General features: G+C 50.8%; 4 protein-coding genes across 6 annotated transcripts; 1 reads left to right on the forward strand and 3 right to left on the reverse strand.

Moving 5' to 3' along the window:
* Positions 1-280: 280 nt before the first annotated feature.
* On the reverse strand, positions 281-5,319 carry LOC131133734 (reticulon-3-B-like). 2 transcript variants are annotated; one of them, XM_078793632.1, is made up of 8 exons: positions 4,282-5,319; positions 3,298-3,432; positions 2,762-2,969; positions 882-1,020; positions 741-810; positions 620-666; positions 495-553; positions 281-406 (listed from the first exon to the last, which is right to left on the reverse strand). In XM_078793632.1, the coding sequence occupies exons 2-8, from the start codon at positions 3,356-3,358 to the stop codon at positions 358-360; spliced, it is 633 nt and encodes a 210-aa protein (XP_078649758.1). In that variant the 5' UTR covers positions 3,359-3,432; positions 4,282-5,319; the 3' UTR covers positions 281-357. The 2 variants fall into 2 exon arrangements, with proteins under 2 accessions (XP_078649758.1, XP_078649759.1); XM_078793633.1 differs by having other exon boundaries at positions 3,298-3,458.
* gemin6 (gem (nuclear organelle) associated protein 6) lies at positions 4,183-5,019 on the forward strand. The gene is made up of 2 exons (XM_058078965.2): positions 4,183-4,391; positions 4,590-5,019. The coding sequence occupies exons 1-2, from the start codon at positions 4,261-4,263 to the stop codon at positions 4,948-4,950; spliced, it is 492 nt and encodes a 163-aa protein (XP_057934948.2). The 5' UTR covers positions 4,183-4,260; the 3' UTR covers positions 4,951-5,019.
* A 66-nt stretch (positions 5,320-5,385) lies between the features above and the next one.
* sos1 (son of sevenless homolog 1 (Drosophila)) lies at positions 5,386-14,829 on the reverse strand. Of its 2 annotated transcripts, XM_058078958.2 has the most exons (23): positions 14,110-14,829; positions 13,697-13,822; positions 13,499-13,630; positions 13,270-13,434; positions 12,977-13,186; positions 12,757-12,900; positions 11,911-12,021; positions 11,484-11,582; positions 11,268-11,395; positions 8,880-9,541; positions 8,721-8,802; positions 8,531-8,647; positions 8,354-8,457; positions 8,070-8,292; positions 7,883-8,002; positions 7,635-7,797; positions 7,448-7,565; positions 7,210-7,382; positions 7,019-7,135; positions 6,670-6,943; positions 6,486-6,530; positions 6,060-6,181; positions 5,386-5,980 (listed from the first exon to the last, which is right to left on the reverse strand). In XM_058078958.2, exons 1-23 carry the CDS (start codon positions 14,194-14,196, stop codon positions 5,537-5,539), a joined length of 3,966 nt encoding a protein of 1,321 aa, XP_057934941.2. In that variant the 5' UTR covers positions 14,197-14,829; the 3' UTR covers positions 5,386-5,536. The 2 variants fall into 2 exon arrangements, with proteins under 2 accessions (XP_057934941.2, XP_057934942.2); XM_058078959.2 differs by lacking the exon at positions 6,486-6,530 and having other exon boundaries at positions 14,110-14,828.
* Positions 14,830-14,961: 132 nt separating this feature from the next.
* On the reverse strand, positions 14,962-17,285 carry tmem178a (transmembrane protein 178a). Its single transcript, XM_058078960.2, has 4 exons — positions 16,726-17,285; positions 16,534-16,647; positions 16,223-16,360; positions 14,962-16,077 (listed from the first exon to the last, which is right to left on the reverse strand). The coding sequence occupies exons 1-4, from the start codon at positions 17,201-17,203 to the stop codon at positions 15,836-15,838; spliced, it is 972 nt and encodes a 323-aa protein (XP_057934943.2). The 5' UTR covers positions 17,204-17,285; the 3' UTR covers positions 14,962-15,835.
* Between the last annotated feature and the right edge of the window lie 309 nt (positions 17,286-17,594).

Below are 17,594 nucleotides of genomic sequence, written 5' to 3' on the forward strand. Positions count from 1 at the left end.
AAATACAATATAATAAATAAATAATAAAAATTAAATGATATATAACAAAAATAAAAATAAAATAATAAAATATAATAAATAAATAAAAAATAAAATGATATAACAAAAATAAAATATATATATAATATAATAAATAAATTATACAAAATAAAATGATATATAACAAAATAAAACAATAAAATATAATAAATAAATAAATAATAAAATGATATATAACAAAAAATAAAATAATAAAATATAATAAATAAAATAATAAAATAATATAAACTAAAAATAACGTTGAATAATAAATCATCAGTAATCACTTTGTTTTCAGGCCAAATTTATTTCTCAACCAATCAGGCAGCAGAGCGCAAGTCACTCAACTTTGATGCGCTTGACAGCACCTGGAAGCTTGTCATGTAACCTGCACACACACACACACACACACACACACAAACATAATGTTAGCATAGTGGACTGTGATAAGCTAATTAAATGATTTTTAATCTCACTTGTGTAAAGTGTCGTCCATTTTGGAGCGAATCATTTGAATGTGTTCATCAATCTGTGCCTGAACACACACACACACACACACACATTTGTCAAGTGTCATCATGAAAAAAGTCGGAGTCATTACCTTCCTGGTCTTGTAGATGAGGGGCGTGGTGAAGGTAATGATATCAGCTGTAAACAGGAAGAATCAGGAATCAGTACAGCGCCAAAGTGAAGAACCCACAAGGAGAACGTTGGTTCCTCACCCAGGATGAGGATGGTGATGGCATTGAAGATGGCGCCGACGTACGTCATCAGCCACATCGCTGCCGCCAGCTGATACGTGTATAGGACATGGTCAGCGTACTTTAACACACTGGCGTTATCCGCACATGCTAAATTCTGACCTTGAGAGAGTCCACCAGGTCTTCCACCAGAAGAAGTCTCCTGGCCTGAGCTGCTGCTTGGTTCACGTGAATTGTGCACGTGTCCGCCACCTTTCGCACCGAGTCGGGGGACAAGGAGATGTTCTGATCCAGCAGAGACCTGACCCACAGACGCATGTTTACAATTTAGAACCATTTCCACTAACCAGTCTCGTATATATACTAGTATATATACTATACTATATATATATACAGTGAAGAAAATAAGTATTTGAACACCCTGCTATTTTGCTATTTCTCCCACTTAGAAATCATGGAGGGGTCTGAAATTTTCATCGTAGGTGCATGTCCACTGTGAGAGAGATAAACTAAAAAGAAAAATCCAGAAATCCCAATGCATGATTTTTTAACAATTTATTTGTGTGATACAGCTGCAAATAAGTATTTGAACACCTGTGTATCATCTAGAATTCTGACCCTGAAAGACCTGTTAGTCTGCCCATTAGAAGTCCACCTGCACTCCATGTATCATCCTGAATCAGATGCACCTGTTTGAGGTCGTTAGCTGCATAAAGACACCTGTCCACCCCATACAATCAGTAAGACTTTAACTTGTAACATGGCGAAGACCAAAGAGCTGTCCAAAGACACCAGAGACAAAATTGTACACCTCCACAAGGCTGGAAAGGGCTACGGAGCAATTACCAAGCAGCTTGGTGAAAAAAGGTCCACTGTTGGAGCTATCATTAGAAAATGGAAGAAGCTAAACATGACGGTCAATCTCAATCGGAGTGGAGCCCCATGCAAGATATCACCTCGTGGGGTCTCAATGATTCTAAGAAAGGTGAGGAATCAGCCCAGAACTACACAACAGGACTTGGTCAATGACCTGAAAAGAGCTGGGACCACCATTTCCAAGGTTACTGTAGGTAATACACTAAGACGTCATGATGTGAAATCATGCATGGCACGAAAGGTTCCCCTGCTTAAACCAGCACATGTCAAGGCCCGTCTTAAGTTTGCATATGACCATTTGGATGATACAGAGGAGTCATGGGAGAAAGTTTTATGGTCAGATGAGACCAAAATAGAACTTTTTGGTCATAATTCCAATAAGCGTGTTTGGAGGAAGAAGAATGAAGAGTACAATCCGAAGAACACCATCCCTACTGTGAAGCATGGGGGTGGTAGCATCATGCTTTGGGGGTGTTTTTCTGCACATGGGACAGGACGAGTGCACTGCATTAAAGAGAGGATGACTGGGGCCGTGTATTGTGAGATTTTGGGGAACAACCTCCTTCCCTCTGTCAGAGCATTGAAGATGGGTCGTGGCTGGGTCTTCCAACACGACAACGACCCGAAGCACACAGCCAGGAAAACCAAGGAGTGGCTCCGTAAGAAGCATATCAAGGTTCTAGCATGGCCCAGCCAGTCTCCAGACCTGAACCCAATCGAAAATCTTTGGAGGGAGCTCAAACTCCGTGTTTCTCAGCGACAGCCCAGAAACCTGACTGATCTAGAGAAGATCTGTGTGGAGGAGTGGGCCAAGATCCCTCCTGCAGTGTGTGCAAACCTGGTGAAAAACTACAGGAAACGTTTGACCTCTGTAATAGCAAACAAAGGCTACTGTACCAAATATTAACATTCATTTTCTCAGGTGTTCAAATACTTATTAGCAGCTGTATCACACAAATAAATTGTTAAAAAATCATGCATTGTGATTTCTGGATTTTTCTTTTTAGTTTATCTCTCTCACAGTGGACATGCACCTACGATGAAAATTTCAGACCCCTCCATGATTTCTAAGTGGGAGAAATAGCAAAATAGCAGGGTGTTCAAATACTTATTTTCTTCACTGTAAATACTATATATATTTACTATATCTATTTCTAGGGGCTCACTGGAAAGGGTGGCCTTGCTGTGACTTGCTGATGGCCTGCAGGAAGGACTTGTACACTCGGAAAGTGATGGTGACACAAAGACACGCTAGAAGCACGTAAGACACCACAGTGATGGCAGACAGCGTCGCCATGGAGACCAATACCAACAACGACAGCCCCAACACTGCACCTGACTTCCTGGGATCCTCCCACTGGATCAGCTCCAAGGCTGCACACACACACACACACACACACACACAGGTCGGGGTCATGTGAAGGGTATTACTGATCCTTAGCTACATTCCAAACATGATGAAATGTGGCCTGCACACACACACACACACACACATATTAGACACAGCTAGCTGACTTAGCTAGCACGTAGCTGTCAAAGTAGATCAGAACAGGTGAACAATCAAATCAATCAAATCGAAAGGGCATAGGTCAACATAAAACGCAACAACGTTTTAGGATCTTCATCAACCGAACCGTGTTCTTAGCAATATGCTCAATCATGTGATGACTGAACTTTGACCTCCTTTCAAGAACAGGCTTACCTGATCGTGTGAGGTCACGTCGCGATGAGGATGAAGATGATGATGACGACGAGTCGGCCATGTTGTTCTTGTGGTACCTACGGGGGCTTTGAGTGGCTGGTGGGGTGGCAGTGGGGACATCCGGAGAGGCGTGACCTATGTAGGGGGCGTGTCCGTATGCTCTGACATCAGCGTGTTGATATTTTATTGATGGTCACACACAAAAAAAACAAGGCTTTTTGTCATGTGACTCACATGTGTCCACCGTAAGACTTTTTTTAAAAAAAAAAAAATAATAATATAAATAAATAATAATAACAATAATAAAATAATTGTATTGATGGTCACAAAAAACAAGACTTTTTTGTCACGTGACTCACCTGTGTCCACTGTAAGACTTTTTTAACATATAATAAAATAATAAATAAATATAAATTTATAATTAAATAAATTATAAACTTATAAATAATAAATAAATAAAATATAAATGTTCAAACTTCAAGAATGATTTGGAATAAAAAAAAAATCCCTCACCTCACAAATATAACAATGACGTTATGTTGATGGTTAAACAACACTGAGTTATATAATACACCGAAATAATACATAAATAATACACAACACAAATTAAAATAACATCCATCATGTCTTTATTACGGCCATTGTTTGGTTTTACCCTTTAATTGTAGCTATCTGACACTGTACACGTTTTTTTTAAAGCAATAGAAATGAGGTGAAACTAATGACTATTACGATTTCATTACAAACTAAAGTTTAATGTACATGTAGTGTAAATGTTTGTTTAGTGTACAAATATATTTTATACCGGAGGCGTTTTCCAAAATGAAACTGCTAGGCTTGACCGTGGAAAAAAGCGGAACCTTTAAATGTGTGTTCGTGTTTCCACCCGCACCATTTTAGCTGCCGTGCAACTTCTGAAGACGCGGATGTAGTGTTGTTAGTTGTGTTGTTGTTTGTACCGTTATGCAGTGCAGCTGGTCTTACCTGGGTCCGCTCCAGTGGACAAGTTACGTCAACAAACACGTCAAGGTTACGGCGGGAAAAGACGACGAGTTCGATGGCTGGCTGCTGACTGTGGACCCCGTGTCTGCCAGGTAAACACTTTAGTGACGTCACAGTGACACGGAAACAAGCAGCGTGTGCTAGCAATAACATGTTAGTACTATTCACTGACTTCTATGACGTTCTGCTGATGGAACGTCAAATGTCTTCATCTTTGAGCAGCCTTCTGTCCTGTCAAATGACGAAAGCCATGTCTTGTGTGGTTCTGGTTCTGGTCCGGTCCATCGCAGCCTAGTCCTGGTCAAGTTCAACATGGCGGGCAGGGCCAGCGTACAGGTCGTGATGGGTCATGCGGTGCAGCAGGTGGAGGTTCTTCAGGAAGCGGACCAGACCACTGCCGAGCATCTGCAGTCGCTCTTCCTACCTCCGCAACCGGGTGGTCTGGAGCCCCAGGAGCGTCTGCGTCGCCGCTCAAGAGTGCGGCAGTGGTTGGAGAAGAACCGCATCCCCGTGGAGGAACAGGGGGAGGAGCTTAAAGTGGCGGGGGCGTTAACAATCGCCTCACCTTATGGATGTGACGATTGCAGCAGTTCTAATGAGATCATCCTAGACCGCATCCAAAAACTGTTGCGACACCTGGACGAGGACTAAAGCATCACAGGAGGAAGTGGCCGCAGCTGCTCTCCTTTACAAAATAAGAGTAAAGTTTCCACAAGTATGTCAAGCTGTCAATGTGTTTTTATGGCAACAAAACCTTTTATTTTGAAAGGGATATTTCAGCAGTTCTGGTTGAAGAGACTGAAATGACAAACGAGAGGGTTGGTTGGTTTCAAGGCACCTCATTAAGAGCCGATGATGATGATGTTGACGATGTAGCGCTACCGGTGAAACACGGTAAAGCTGTTCTAAACTGGTTCTAAACGGGTTCTAAACTGGTGTGAACACAATCACGTTCGTGTTTGTGCCAGTGGGAATGCAAAGTGGAGCACAAGCACCAGCGAGTCCCCCATCCTCAGTGAGACGGATCAAGTTTTATTCCCTTGTGTCAAAGAAGGCCGTTCACCGACAGAACCCATACCAGTCCAACACAGTACCTCTTTGGTTCTGCTGCTTGTGGTACCTGAAGGCTCCGGACCGCCGTGTTTCAAAATAAGAGCACATGACATTTTTTCAGTCCGCATCGGAAGGCCTAACCCGAGCGGCTGTAGTGTTTGTTTTGTCCAGGCCCCGAGCTCCCTCACAGTGCGGGGGGGCTGTCCAGCAAGGGGGCGTGGCTCAGAGACTCCCTCTTGTAGGTCTTCGGGGGCAGCTTGGGGACACCGTGGCGAGGCGGCACAGGGGGCCCATCCAGCGGGAGGAGAGGCAGGGGCGGCGACGGGAGGGGCATCTTCCTCAAGGCGGGGGATAGGTTGATGGAAGGCGGGGGTGAAGAACATGCGGTGGGGGCTGAGCTGAGGGAGGAAGTGGACGGGAAGAAGGCCTGAGTCAGCAGCTCGCAGCGGGGGCGGCCCTGCGGGGGAGGAAGGAGATGGAGGGGGGAGTTGAGCGGCTCTCGCGGGGGCAGCAACGGCGGGCTGTCGGGCGGGGACGAGGACGACAGGGAGGAGTAGCGAGGGGGGAGGAGCTTGCAGGTGGGCTGACGAGGCGGGACGGCGGGGGGGCTGTCCAACTTGGACGTCATCTGAGGAGAACACACACACACGAGGCAAGTTTGATTGACTGCACTTTGGACACCTGACACATCTCGGAACCGACGGAACCTTGGACGGAGACGACTCTGCCGGAGCGGACTCTGGTCGTCTTCGGGGAGGAACCGGCGGAGGAACGGGAACGTCTTCGGGACCGCGGCTGAAACTCACCATGGACGAGACCGAGGACGACCCTGAGAGAAGTGTGGACAGACCAAGGTCAGAACTCAGAAACAAAACCCCAAAGACCAGGGAACACGGAGCCTGATGGAACACAAGGTGGAACCAGGTGGAACCAGGTGGAACATGACATTGGATCTGAAGAAGAACGGAAGTGGATAGACGATGACGTATGAAAGTAAAGCAGCATCGGAACAGTCGGGTCCGGTGAAAAACCTGCAACCTGAATGCACACAAACACACACACAAGCTCTCTGCCTGGGTCGCCATGGAGATGACTGTTACTATGGAAACCAGGAGGAGGGGGGGTATACTAACGTGGGCCGTGAGGCAGCGAGACCAGGCCAAAGATGGCGTCGCCAGCTGCGGGATGAAGAGGAGAGAAGAGCGTGAGGAGGAGGAGGAGGGGCTACGCTAAGCTAACATTCGAACCAGGAAGTGGACAGATTGCTGCGTCGCCATAGCAACTTGTGTCTTGCGTCAGTCAGTAGGCGGGGCTTACTGGAGTGGAAGGGGCTGCTGGGGCCCTGCGGCGAATCGAACACGCTGCCGACGTCGGTGGAGCTGGAGGCTGCCGAGGCCGGGGGCGGAGTCAGCGGCGTGCACGGGGAGTTGGGGGCGGAGACGGCGCCGCCGTCGGCCTCGCTGTCGGGGATGCGGCTGTAGCTGATCTTCCTGGGCTCGTTCTGCAGCGGCGTCGGGTGACGCATGGTGCTGGGCCTCGCCGAGGTGGGGCGAATGCCCGGCGACTTGAGCGGGCACGTGTACTTCTTGGCCTTTTAGGGGGAGGGGGGGCGGAGATAGGAGATCGTGACCGAGACCGCCAGCGTGGCCAAACAGGAAGTACTTACGAAGCGTGGTAACGAGCGAGCGTTGCGAGGCTCGATGAGGAGAGAGTTGTTGAAGAGATGGTCCGTGAAGTCCTTCTCGCACATGTCCTCCATCGGGTTGAGGTTCTCGAAGAACTTCTGCTCCACACAACGCGGGCTCGTCAGACATGCGGGTGCTCGATCAAACAGGAAGTGACGCAAGCAAGACTGACCCTGATGTCGTTCTCCACTCTGAGGCAGTACGGCTGGTTCTGGTACTGCTGGATCTCTCCCGTGATCTCCGCCACTTTCCTCCTCTTGCTGAAGTTGATCAGGTCTTTCCCGTGTCTGTGCAGGAAGTCCGGGTTCCCCTCCTCCGTCTTCAGGATGTTGGTCAGGTAGATCCCTGTCAAAGAGACCCGTTAGGTGACCCGCTGATGTCCCGCCACAGATAAATGCCTCATGGCGTACCAAAGAAGGGGACGCAGGGGGGGTTGATGGAGCGCAGTTTGGCCAAGTACTTCTTGTAGTGGTCTTCGCTCAGCTCATGGGCCTCCTCCAAAATCTTCCTCTGCCGACTTGGAATTTGCTGGAATGCAGAACCATAAAATGGAACCGAGAAGTAAAAACCGGCGAGACAGGCGTGCGCACTGCGGACCTCGAAGGTGTGGTCCAGCCTGTAGACCGGCGAGGAGTTCATGGCGCTGACCACCTCCAGGACTCCGTTGAAGTTGTTGAGTTCCTGGAAGACCTGAAGGATCTCGATGATGCGGGACACGACCGCCACGCGTTCCTCCAGGTTCTCCGTCTCCACGATGCACCTGCACAAAAAAATGTTAGGCGGAGGAAACGGGAAGAGGCGTCGCCGGGCACGGACAGGAAGTAAGTCACGGTCGGGGGTCTGACTTTTCAAACCACAGGGTCAGGTTGGTGGTGTGTCGGATCATCCGGAGCAGGTTCGGAGAATGGATCTCTTTGTCCTCTTTGGTCCAAACGCTGCCCACCAGCTCCGACGGCTGCACTGACCTGAGGGTCGCATATCGAAAGGTCAAATGGGTGGGCGGGGCCGGGGGAATGGGTGTCACGGCGTTACCTGTAGAAATCCGACTCGAGCAGAGTGAGCTGCCGGGCGATCTCGATGGGGTGAAGGGTCATGAGGTCAAACTGGTCCGCGTTTCCTGGCTTGCAGATGTGCCACTCGACCGGCGGGGGCGAGTTCTGGAAGGTGATGCTGTGACTCGGCCCGCTCACCTGGACCTGCTTCTTCCTCTGGATGATCTTTGTGATGGACTCCACCCACTTCCTCATCGCTTTACCTGAAACGCGCACACACACACGATGACGTCCCTCTACAGCCACGCGATGGCGAAGACGCACCTCTGACGGAAGCAATGAACTCCTCGAGTCGTCGAAGGAGGCAGGTGTCTCGTTCAAAGTCGTAGAAGTGATGTTCCACCCAGTGGCGGCACACGTTGAGAACTCTGCAGGAGGACACGAGAAGATGTGTTCGGGTTCAAACACGGGGGTGGGGTGGAGGGGGACGGGGATTAGTACCTGAGCTGGACCGGCTGTACAAATTCTTTACGGAAGCGTTTGAGTTCGGCGCTGAGGGGCTGCTCTCCTCCTTCCAGGTGATCCACGTCGTTGGGTCTGGGTTCCGGGATCTCAAACCTGGACAAGAGAGATCTTAGAAGCGTGATCCCGACTGTGTATCGAGGAGGGCGTGGGAAGAAGGTCCCCGAACCTCTCGATGAGCAGGTCCAGCAGCTCCTGCGGTTTACAGAAAGATCTGTAGGTGGTCAGAAATGTTCGGACGAAGTTTGGGTCTGAAGAAGAACAAGCAAGAACCGTGAGGACAAAGCGAACTCAAACCACCACGATGTTCTTCAGGGTGGCACCTCACCCGCGTACATGTGGAAGGTGAGCCTCTCGATGAGTTTCAGGACGGTGCCAGCCTTGACCACCGGGATCCCGGACTTGGACTGGACGTTGTCCTCGAAGACGACATTCTCCTCGGAGTCGGGCTGAGCGAAGCGGTACACGTCGGGACCGGGGAGCTTGACGTGCTCGTCCTTGTCCTCCTGGAGCGCGGCCGTGTCCAGCATGCGCTCCAGCGTGCTGCGGTACTGCAGCGAGACGAGCGCCGCCATCCAGCCGTTCTTTTCCTCGGCCGACTTGGCGGCGAACACGACGCTGTTGCCGTCTTTGAGTATGATCTCGAACGCGTGGCGGTACTCGCCCTCCTTGTCGTCCTTGTCGTTGATCTGGACTTTGCGCATGAAGAACTTCTCCTTCAGGCGGTACTCGGCGGCGGAGCCGGCGCCGGGGAGACGCGGCGGGCCGTGATTGGTCTTGCAGCAGATCATCAGGCCGTCGAAGAGGAATATGTGGCGCTCGTGTTTGGCGCCCACGCGGGTCAGCGTGCCCTCCATGATGAACTCGTTGCAGCACTGGCCGATGTCCTTCCCCTCCCAGCCGTCGATGTTCTTTTGGATCTCGTTCATCTTCTTGATGGCCAAGTGTTTGCCCTTCATCTGGTGGCTGTAGAAGCGGCACGCCGACTCGCTGGGGATCACAGAACGAGCAGAGTCAAGAGGGCATGCCGAGCCACATGTTGGCGACCCGGAACCCAAACGTTGTGGCCACAAGCGAAAGGAGTGGGAGCAACGGTCTACGTGTGGGAGTAAAACTTGCCATGCACGGGGTTTGGCGCGTTGGCACCGAATAATCGTTTAATACGAACGACCTCATCGTGCAATTGAAGCGACATCATTGGCGGTGGCGAGGAATGTCGGGGTTACACGCTTTATTTATTACGTATTATTTATTATTACGTTTATTACGTGTGGGAGTAAAACTTGCCACGCACGGGTTTGCCGCGTTGGCACAGAATAATCGTTTAATACAAACGACCTCATCGTGCATTTGAAGCGACATCATTGGCGGTGGCGAGGAATGTCGGGGTTACACGCTTTATTTATTACGTATTATTTATTATTACGTTTATTACGTGTGGGAGTAAAACTTGCCACGCACGGGTTTGCCGCGTTGGCACAGAATAATCGTTTAATACAAACGACCTCATCGTGCATTTGAAGCGACATCATTGGCGGTGGCGAGGAATGTCGGGGTTACACGCTTTATATATTATATATTATTTATTACGTATATTACGTGTGGGAGTAAAACTTGCCATGCACAGGGTTCGCCGCGTTGGCACCGAATAATCGTTTAATACGAACGACCTCATCGTGCAATTGAAGCGACATCATTGGCGGTGGCGAGGAATGTCGGGGTTACACGCTTTATTTATTTAACCCCCCCAGGCCCCCCCCCGATGCATAAAGAAGTAACTGGGTCGGTTTCTCTCGTACTAACTGTTCCTGTCTATTGTTCCCTGGTTGAGTAACACGCCTCCATCAAGCCTTTTCTGACATCAAATACTACAAAACTACTACAAAAAGTACACATGATGTGTACTGATACTGCATCAACACGGCGAGGCTGCAATATCGGTATCCGTACCCAAATACTGCCGCGTTATTTTACTCCATCACACACCTACTTGAGCGTTCTTTCTCCCCGAGTGACAGGCAATGAAAATCTTTGTGTTTGTCATGTGACCAAAAAGAGCCCTCCGATTGGACGCCGCGATTGCGAGGTCACAGCGGGACGCTGAACACAATGACAATGACATCATCATCACTGTCCGCATTCACCTGCTGCTTGGTGATGAAATCGCGTACACATACTAGCTCTGTTGGGGGGGGGGTTTGAGTCGAGGTAAAACGTTGCGGTGCGATGGTTTGAGCCGAAGCCAGCCGGAGCCGCTAATCACTTTAGCACATAAACCCCTGAGGTATGAACAAGCTGTGTCACAAGAACCGCGAGTGTGTGTATGTGTGTGTGTGTGTGTGTGTGTGTGCGCGAACCCAGACGAGCTCACTTACGTCTTCACATCCTGCTGTCAATCACCTTCACGTCTCACCGTGTCGGCACGACGCGCAATGTCGAGTTTTGACGCTCAAGACACGCTCCGCTCGCTCATTTCTTTTTTTTTCCCCTTTCTGGCTAACAGAACAATGAGCAGCGCCTCCCTAACTCCCTGACGCCACTTCCTCCTCGTCCCCGCCCGCCCGCCCGCCTGCCTGCCTGCCTGCACGACCTACGACCTCGGAGCGCTTGCTCTATTTTGGTCCACCGGCAGAGAGGATGGGCGGAGTCAACAACAATGCGTCGGCCCTCTTTGTTAGTTCCACACAACTTTTTTTCCCCACACACACACACGGACCTGAGCCTCCTCTTGGCCAGACTGCGCGAGCAGATCCTCTCCATGCTGCTCTGCAGGTTGAGCAGGGCCGTGATGGCCTGCTTCAGACACTCCTTGTCCTCCTCGTCCTCGCTTTTCTCCTCCAGTTGCTATGGAGACACACAGGGACGCACGCGTGGCAGCGCTTTTTGGAGGCGGAACGTGGACTTTGGTGTGTGTGTGCCGCATGTATGTTACCTTGATGATGTCGAAGAGGTGCAGACAGTAGTAAACGGGCGTGAGTAGAAGTCGAGGTAAGACGTATTGGACCGCCTCCTTGAAGCCTTGACAGATGGACTGCGGACGGAACGGAACCATCAACCTCATCGTGTAACATGCACAACGCACAGTTCAAATCAAATCAACTTTATTTGTGGAGCACTTTTCCCACACTCCATACTAGACACACACACACAAGGAAACGCCACCTGACAGGCGGACCCCTACATCAAAAGGAAGGAACCCCCAGCCGGCCGGGTCAAAGCAACCCAAGGACAGCACCCCCGACACAGCCCCCAGTGTGGACGACCCCCCCCCCCACTGGAGTTAAAAGCTAAAGACTAAAAGCATAAAATAGTACTAAAAAGATAAAAACGTAACAAGAGGTCAGTGGGCGGGGCCTCACCTGAAGGTGGAAAGCGGCTCCCGGCTTGGTGACCTGACTCAGGAAGTGTTCGTGGAAGCCGGAGCGCAGGATGTCCTGAGCGTACGTCTCGTAAGGGTCAAAGGCCAACTCCTGTCAAACAAGGTCACATAACCAACACAATCGGCGGCCATCGGATAAAAGCACACTGACCGATGTGACACGGGTAAATGGGGGCAGGCTGGAACCTACCCCGGGTGACCCCGTGTGGGCGCGTTCACTGTCCACAATGTCCACTGATATTGTGCAATCTCAGCCGTGACGCTAGCGCACAGACCTCATAGCTAGGAGACCGGGGTTCAATACCACCCTCGGCCACCATCTCTGTGTGGCGTTGCATGTTCTCCCCGTGCATGCGTGGGTTTTCTCCGGGTACTCCTCCCACATTCCAAAAACATGCTAGGTTAATTAGCCACTCCAAATTGTCCATAGGTATGAATGTGAGTGTGAATGGTTGTTTGTCTATATGTGCCCTGTGATTGGCTGGCGGACCAGTCCAGGGTGTACCCCGCCTCTCGCCCAAAGACAGCTGGGATAGGCTCCAGCACCCTCCGCGACCCTTGTGAGGATGAGCGGTAGAAAATGAATGAATGAATGTTATTCTTATTCAAATGGTTTTTTTTTACCCTCCCATTTATATTTTATATTGCATTTTATTATTAGCGCGCCACTCAAAAAGTTAGCATGACTCACATGTACATATTCCCTCTGCATAGAAACACCATGTATGTGGAGAAAATGGCCGGATGGATGGATGAATATGCGTGAATTTGCATATTCAAATTGTTTACGTCCAATGAGGATCGCGAATGAAAAAAGGTGACAAACCTCAGCCAGGTCCTCAAAGCAGCTGCCCACCAGCGGGTGAGGACTTCCGTCGTCCGTCATCTCCACGGTGTCCTCGATGAGGCCGAGCATCTTGACTGTCACCTCGTGCACGTCAAGAACGCGGCTGAAGATGCTGTCCACATCCTGAGGAGACAATCGGTGATGAAGACTATTGAGGACGCTCTGAAGGCGTACGACGGCGACGGCGGCGGCTACTTACATGCTGCGAGAAGAGCATGGCGTTGGCGTTGAAGCGCTCCCTGAAGACCTTGATGAGGAGGTCGAGCTGCCTCAGGAAGTGCCGTCCGTCGGCCATGAAGTTTCTCACCAGCTCGTAGTAACTCTGCTCCTCGCTGGCCGACGGTTCCTCGTCCGTCAGGGGGAAGCCGCTGATGTCCTCCTCGTCCTGGTGGAACATGTCCATCAAGACCTGGACACACCCGGGAGAGAGACACACAATTACAGTTACAGCAAGCGTGTGTGCGAGCTGCGCCCGTGTGTGTGTGTGTGTACCTTGTCGGCACACATGGCCACGGTGATGTCCTGCTGTGAGATCTCGTAGTGTCGGATGTTCCTCACGTAGTTCCCAGCCAGCTTGAGGATGTCGGCTGAGATGTACTCCAGCACGGCTACCATGTAGACCGAGACCTGGTGATCGATCTTGTAGCCCAGCACCTCCTGCAAATCAGGCAGCCAATGAGGCGTCAGCGCGCACTGAATGGTGCGAGGTCGTAGGTCACACCTTGAGCAGAGGGTGGATCTTGTCGACGGGCAGAGCAAGTGGGTTCCTCCTCTTCCTCTTTTCGATGGCAGCCTGAGCATCAGCGATGGCCCACTTGTCGATTGGGTGAGGGAAACTCTTCTGGACCCGCTCCTGATTGGACAACATGGAGTCATGTGAGCTGCTGTATGTGTGTGTATGTGTGTGTGTGTTTCTCACCTCCACATCCTGCACACTTCGAGGTTGAGCCTGACACAACATGCTGAGCAGCAGCAGTATCAGCTGTTCGATGTACTGCAGCGCCTCCTGCTGGGACACCAGGTTAGGATGCACCTGCTTCAGTACCTGCCACACACACACACACACACACACACACACAAGTGATAAATTACCAATTACCAACTGATGAGTCATCAATAACAAAAAAAACTTGAGTGCTCCAGCTGTAAGCACTTTCCACTTCCTGTCAAGGCGTGACGTTTCAACATGGCGATGTGACGTCACTCAGCACAAAAATCACACCGCGCCCGTGAACGTCCCACCTTTCACCTGAGGCGCTTCCGGATCAGAACCACAACCACCCGGTAGCAGCTGCTGAGGAAGCGGACGCAGCCCGTGTGCACGTGCCTCACCTTGTCCAATGAGGGGACGAGCAGGCCTCTCCATTTAGAAACGTTGTCCTCGCTGAAGAAGTCGTACTGCAGCTGGGCCGTCTGCATGGCTGCCTGCAGCGGGGCTGGGGGGGGGCCGACGCGCAGCGCTTGGCCGGTTTACATTAACGCCGTGTGCGGCCGAGTGAGGGTCCGGCGGGGCGGGCGAAAGGGAGAGCCTCAGAACATCTAGCGGGCTCGGCCGCTGTCGGCGCCACCATCCTCCGCGCCAGATGTGACAACGGCTAGCAGTTAGCTCGCCAGCTAGCGGCTAATGGAGACTGTTTGTGTTCACCGGGAGGTTAGCATGCTGACCGCTAGCCGCTCCATGCTACCAACTTGAGCCTGTTAGCTTGTAGTCCGTCCGTATGAGGTTAGGGGTCGTTAGCGGCCGGCGGTCGGTCCATCGGTAGCTTCCCCCGGGTGACGTGAACGTTACCGGTTGACGTGACTCGGCGGGTCCGGTCTGAGGCGAACACGGTGACTTCCCGGGGGGGGGGCGGCACGTACAATTCCCAGCCCCGTTTACCTAACCTCGGAGTGTTCGGTCCTTCGGCTCCGTCCCCCGGACGCTCTATGCAGGCAACCAGCTCCCGACGTGCTACCATGTGACCCCCTCTACTCGCACCGCTGGACACCGTTCACGGCTGTTGGTTGTCTGTTGTTGTTACTCCGGTGTGAGCTAGTCAAGTGTGGAACTAATGCGCATGCGCGATGACGTCTGGACGCGCATGGGCGGAGCTGCCACAGCACGTAAACAAGCTACCCCCTAGTGGCCAACATCGGTACTGTCACCTTAACATTAACATGAATAAATCACATTATGCATTCTCATCCTAACATAAAACCATTTATTGATTACTGGTGCAATAAATGAACTTACCGATGTGTTCGGAGAACAGGTCAGTGTTGATTATCATTTCAAACCATACATTTACAGAAATTCATATTATTTACAATACTGAATGACAATACATTGTCTGAAATGAGCAAAAAATACAATCAGTTTGTTTTGTCCAAGTTTCTTCATTGATTTATTTACATCAGATACTTCATCCAGTAGAGGGCGCGGTGGCTTTGGGACAAGAGGGGCTTCCATAGGTATTTCCACTAGTAAATATTAATATACTAGTAATAATAATGGTCAGCTGTGACTCACCTTGAGGCCATTCTCAACCTGAACAGGAATCCACTTAATGGCATACTGTCTCTTTAAGAGGCATGATGGTGAAAGACAGATTAAAGGTGCTGCATTGTCATGGTAACTGCAGGTACGCATATGTCATGCACACTATCTGAGCATCGAATAAGATCAAGAACAGAAATGTTCACACTTCCTGATGGAATCCACTTCTAATGTGTCACGTTCTCGTGTTTGATCAAACGATATGTTATGGTATTTACACTTTTGTTTTCATAACGTGTTGTTCTGAGCACACACACACACACACACTCACACACTTACAAGAAGGCGAAGGTGCAACGACACTGCGGTATTCCCATCAGGTGAATGGCTAGTTCTGTATGGTTCAGTAGCAGGACTGGACGTTACCATGACAACCGTGCAAACAAAAGAATAGCTCATAACTATTTCATGTATCGGTGCTCGTGGACCACTCTCAGTAGAGGGCGCTGTGGAGCCTCCACTAGAAGAACAATTCAGTGGCCGGCCGGCAGACCACAAAGGAGAACTCGTCCAGATACCGGATCAGACGGAAGATGCACGCACCGCTTTGGAGCGCAGGTGTCCCGAGCGGCTCAGAAAGGGGAAGGTGGCGCCGAGGCAGCCGGAAGCCACACTGAGACCCAGACTGGCCCAGGCGCAGCGGATGGACCAGCCGTAACCGTGATCCACGTCATCCGGAAGCCCGTAGATGAAAGGAGGATTCCTGGAAAGGTCGTAGGTTATGCTGGCGGCGTAGGTGCACAAAGAGATGGTGCAGAAGATCCCTGCGGATAAATCGGAAAGCACCAAACGTCCACGAAAAAAGAAAAGACGTGAGTACAAAGCAGCATTTTGTTGTATTGTTGTACTTCTCACCTGCCACCAGCAGTGGGCGCACAAACACACACACACACATATATATATACACACCTGCCATGAGGAAGAGAAGTCCAGACACGTGCTGTGTCAGACTGCCCTCCCAGAAGAAACCCACTGACGTCACGATGCTCCCACAGAGAAGAACCGCCGCAGCCATGCCTAAGAATCCTGCCGTGATGCGCCGTAGGTCTGATAATCACATATGAGCAAAAAAAAAATGCAGTCTGTTACCATAGCAACTGCTTCCACTCTGCAGAAAAAGTGTCATGGCGTGTTTCCACGGCAACCACTGACAAGCAAGCCAAAGCTACAATATGAACACTGTGGAGGTCACAAACACACACACACACGGAAAGACTCACGCAGAAGGTGCCACTCGTCCTGTTGGATGGTTCTGGTCAAGTTCAAAGGGATGTTCCTCAATCTGATTGGCTGAGAGAAATGATACTTGACAGCCGTGCAGCGCTCCGCGATACCTAAACACAAATATATAAACACCAACACAAAGTGTGAAAGCAGAGTGACATCGGAGTGACACCGGTTCGGAAGCAGACCTCGGTCGATTAGCTTATCGATATCGGCATCGACGCCACGGAAATAGCACTTCCTCCACAGGCCGGAATGTGTGGAAAACAGGGGCCGGCCGCACTCCGTCTCCAGGATCCCCATTCCCAGGATGGCACGCCAGTTTTCCAGGAGCTCCTCCTCTCTGCTGCCCACGTGCACGGGCTTCATGAGAGCCACGTCGCGCGTGCTCGTGTCCACCAGCGGTAAATGGTAAATGGGCATTTCGCGGTTCTTCTGGTCGTTGGAGTCGGAACCGTGCCGGTCGCAGTTGTCCTTGTGGCGGCGGGTGTCAGTCTCGTACCAGTGGTCGGTACCGATGGCGGTCACGAGCAGCAGCAGCGAGAGCGCGCTCAGCATCAGGCTCACAGCGGACACGGTCACCGTAGCCGGTCCGGCTCTCATCGTGGGTCCGAATGAGCCGGACCCGGTGCCGCAGGTACTGTCGTCGATGCCTTTAGCAGCCATGTTGCGCTGCCATCGTCGCGCCACCGCCGATCAGCCTGAACCCCTTGAGGAGCTCTGCCTGGTGGCGCCCACTAGCGGATGATAGCCGTCAAGCTCTCGTTTGACACGAGAGAACTCCAACGACACGACCTTCAAAGTAAAAGCTGTGAGAGCGAGCACGTGTATATGTGTGTGTGGGTGCGCGCGCAGCAATGAAGACACGAGCTTGTTAGCAACATAACGGTCACGTGAAGCTAGTAAACAAAACGTCGAAACAGTCAGTCCCTACCTCTCGGTTAATAGTCCGTCTTTTATTTTGTATACGTTCAAGCGGATGTGTGTGGCGTCATTGCGGCTGACTTGTGAATGAATGACTGGGTGGGACTGTTAGATGAACAAATGTTTGTTTGTT

This window comes from Doryrhamphus excisus, linkage group LG9 (assembly GCF_037039965.1).
Source record: "Doryrhamphus excisus strain RoL-2023G ecotype Guam linkage group LG9, RoL_Dexc_Guam_v1.1, whole genome shotgun sequence".
Lineage (NCBI taxonomy): Eukaryota > Metazoa > Chordata > Actinopteri > Syngnathiformes > Syngnathidae > Doryrhamphus > Doryrhamphus excisus.

Excerpts from the sequence above, each read along its gene's own strand:
- LOC131133734 (XM_078793632.1), bottom strand. The coding sequence starts at position 3,358 with ATGGCCGACTCGTCGTCATCATCATCTTCATCCTCATCGCGACGTGAC. Across the intron at positions 2,970-3,297 it reads ACGTGACCTCACACGATCAG|CCTTGGAGCTGATCCAGTGG; the intron begins GTAAGCCTGTTC and ends GTGTGTGTGCAG. Across the intron at positions 811-881 it reads ACCTGGTGGACTCTCTCAAG|CTGGCGGCAGCGATGTGGCT; the intron begins GTCAGAATTTAG and ends TACACGTATCAG.
- gemin6 (XM_058078965.2), top strand. The coding sequence starts at position 4,261 with ATGCAGTGCAGCTGGTCTTACCTGGGTCCGCTCCAGTGGACAAGTTAC. Across the intron at positions 4,392-4,589 it reads GTGGACCCCGTGTCTGCCAG|CCTAGTCCTGGTCAAGTTCA; the intron begins GTAAACACTTTA and ends GGTCCATCGCAG.
- sos1 (XM_058078958.2), bottom strand. The coding sequence starts at position 14,196 with ATGCAGACGGCCCAGCTGCAGTACGACTTCTTCAGCGAGGACAACGTT. Across the intron at positions 12,901-12,976 it reads CCATGCTCTTCTCGCAGCAT|GATGTGGACAGCATCTTCAG; the intron begins GTAAGTAGCCGC and ends TTGTCTCCTCAG. Across the intron at positions 8,458-8,530 it reads GTACAGCCGGTCCAGCTCAG|AGTTCTCAACGTGTGCCGCC; the intron begins GTACTAATCCCC and ends GTCCTCCTGCAG.
- tmem178a (XM_058078960.2), bottom strand. The coding sequence starts at position 17,203 with ATGGCTGCTAAAGGCATCGACGACAGTACCTGCGGCACCGGGTCCGGC. Across the intron at positions 16,648-16,725 it reads CGATAAGCTAATCGACCGAG|GTATCGCGGAGCGCTGCACG; the intron begins GTCTGCTTCCGA and ends ATTTGTGTTTAG. Across the intron at positions 16,078-16,222 it reads ACTTCTCTTCCTCATGGCAG|GGATCTTCTGCACCATCTCT; the intron begins GTGTGTATATAT and ends ATTTATCCGCAG.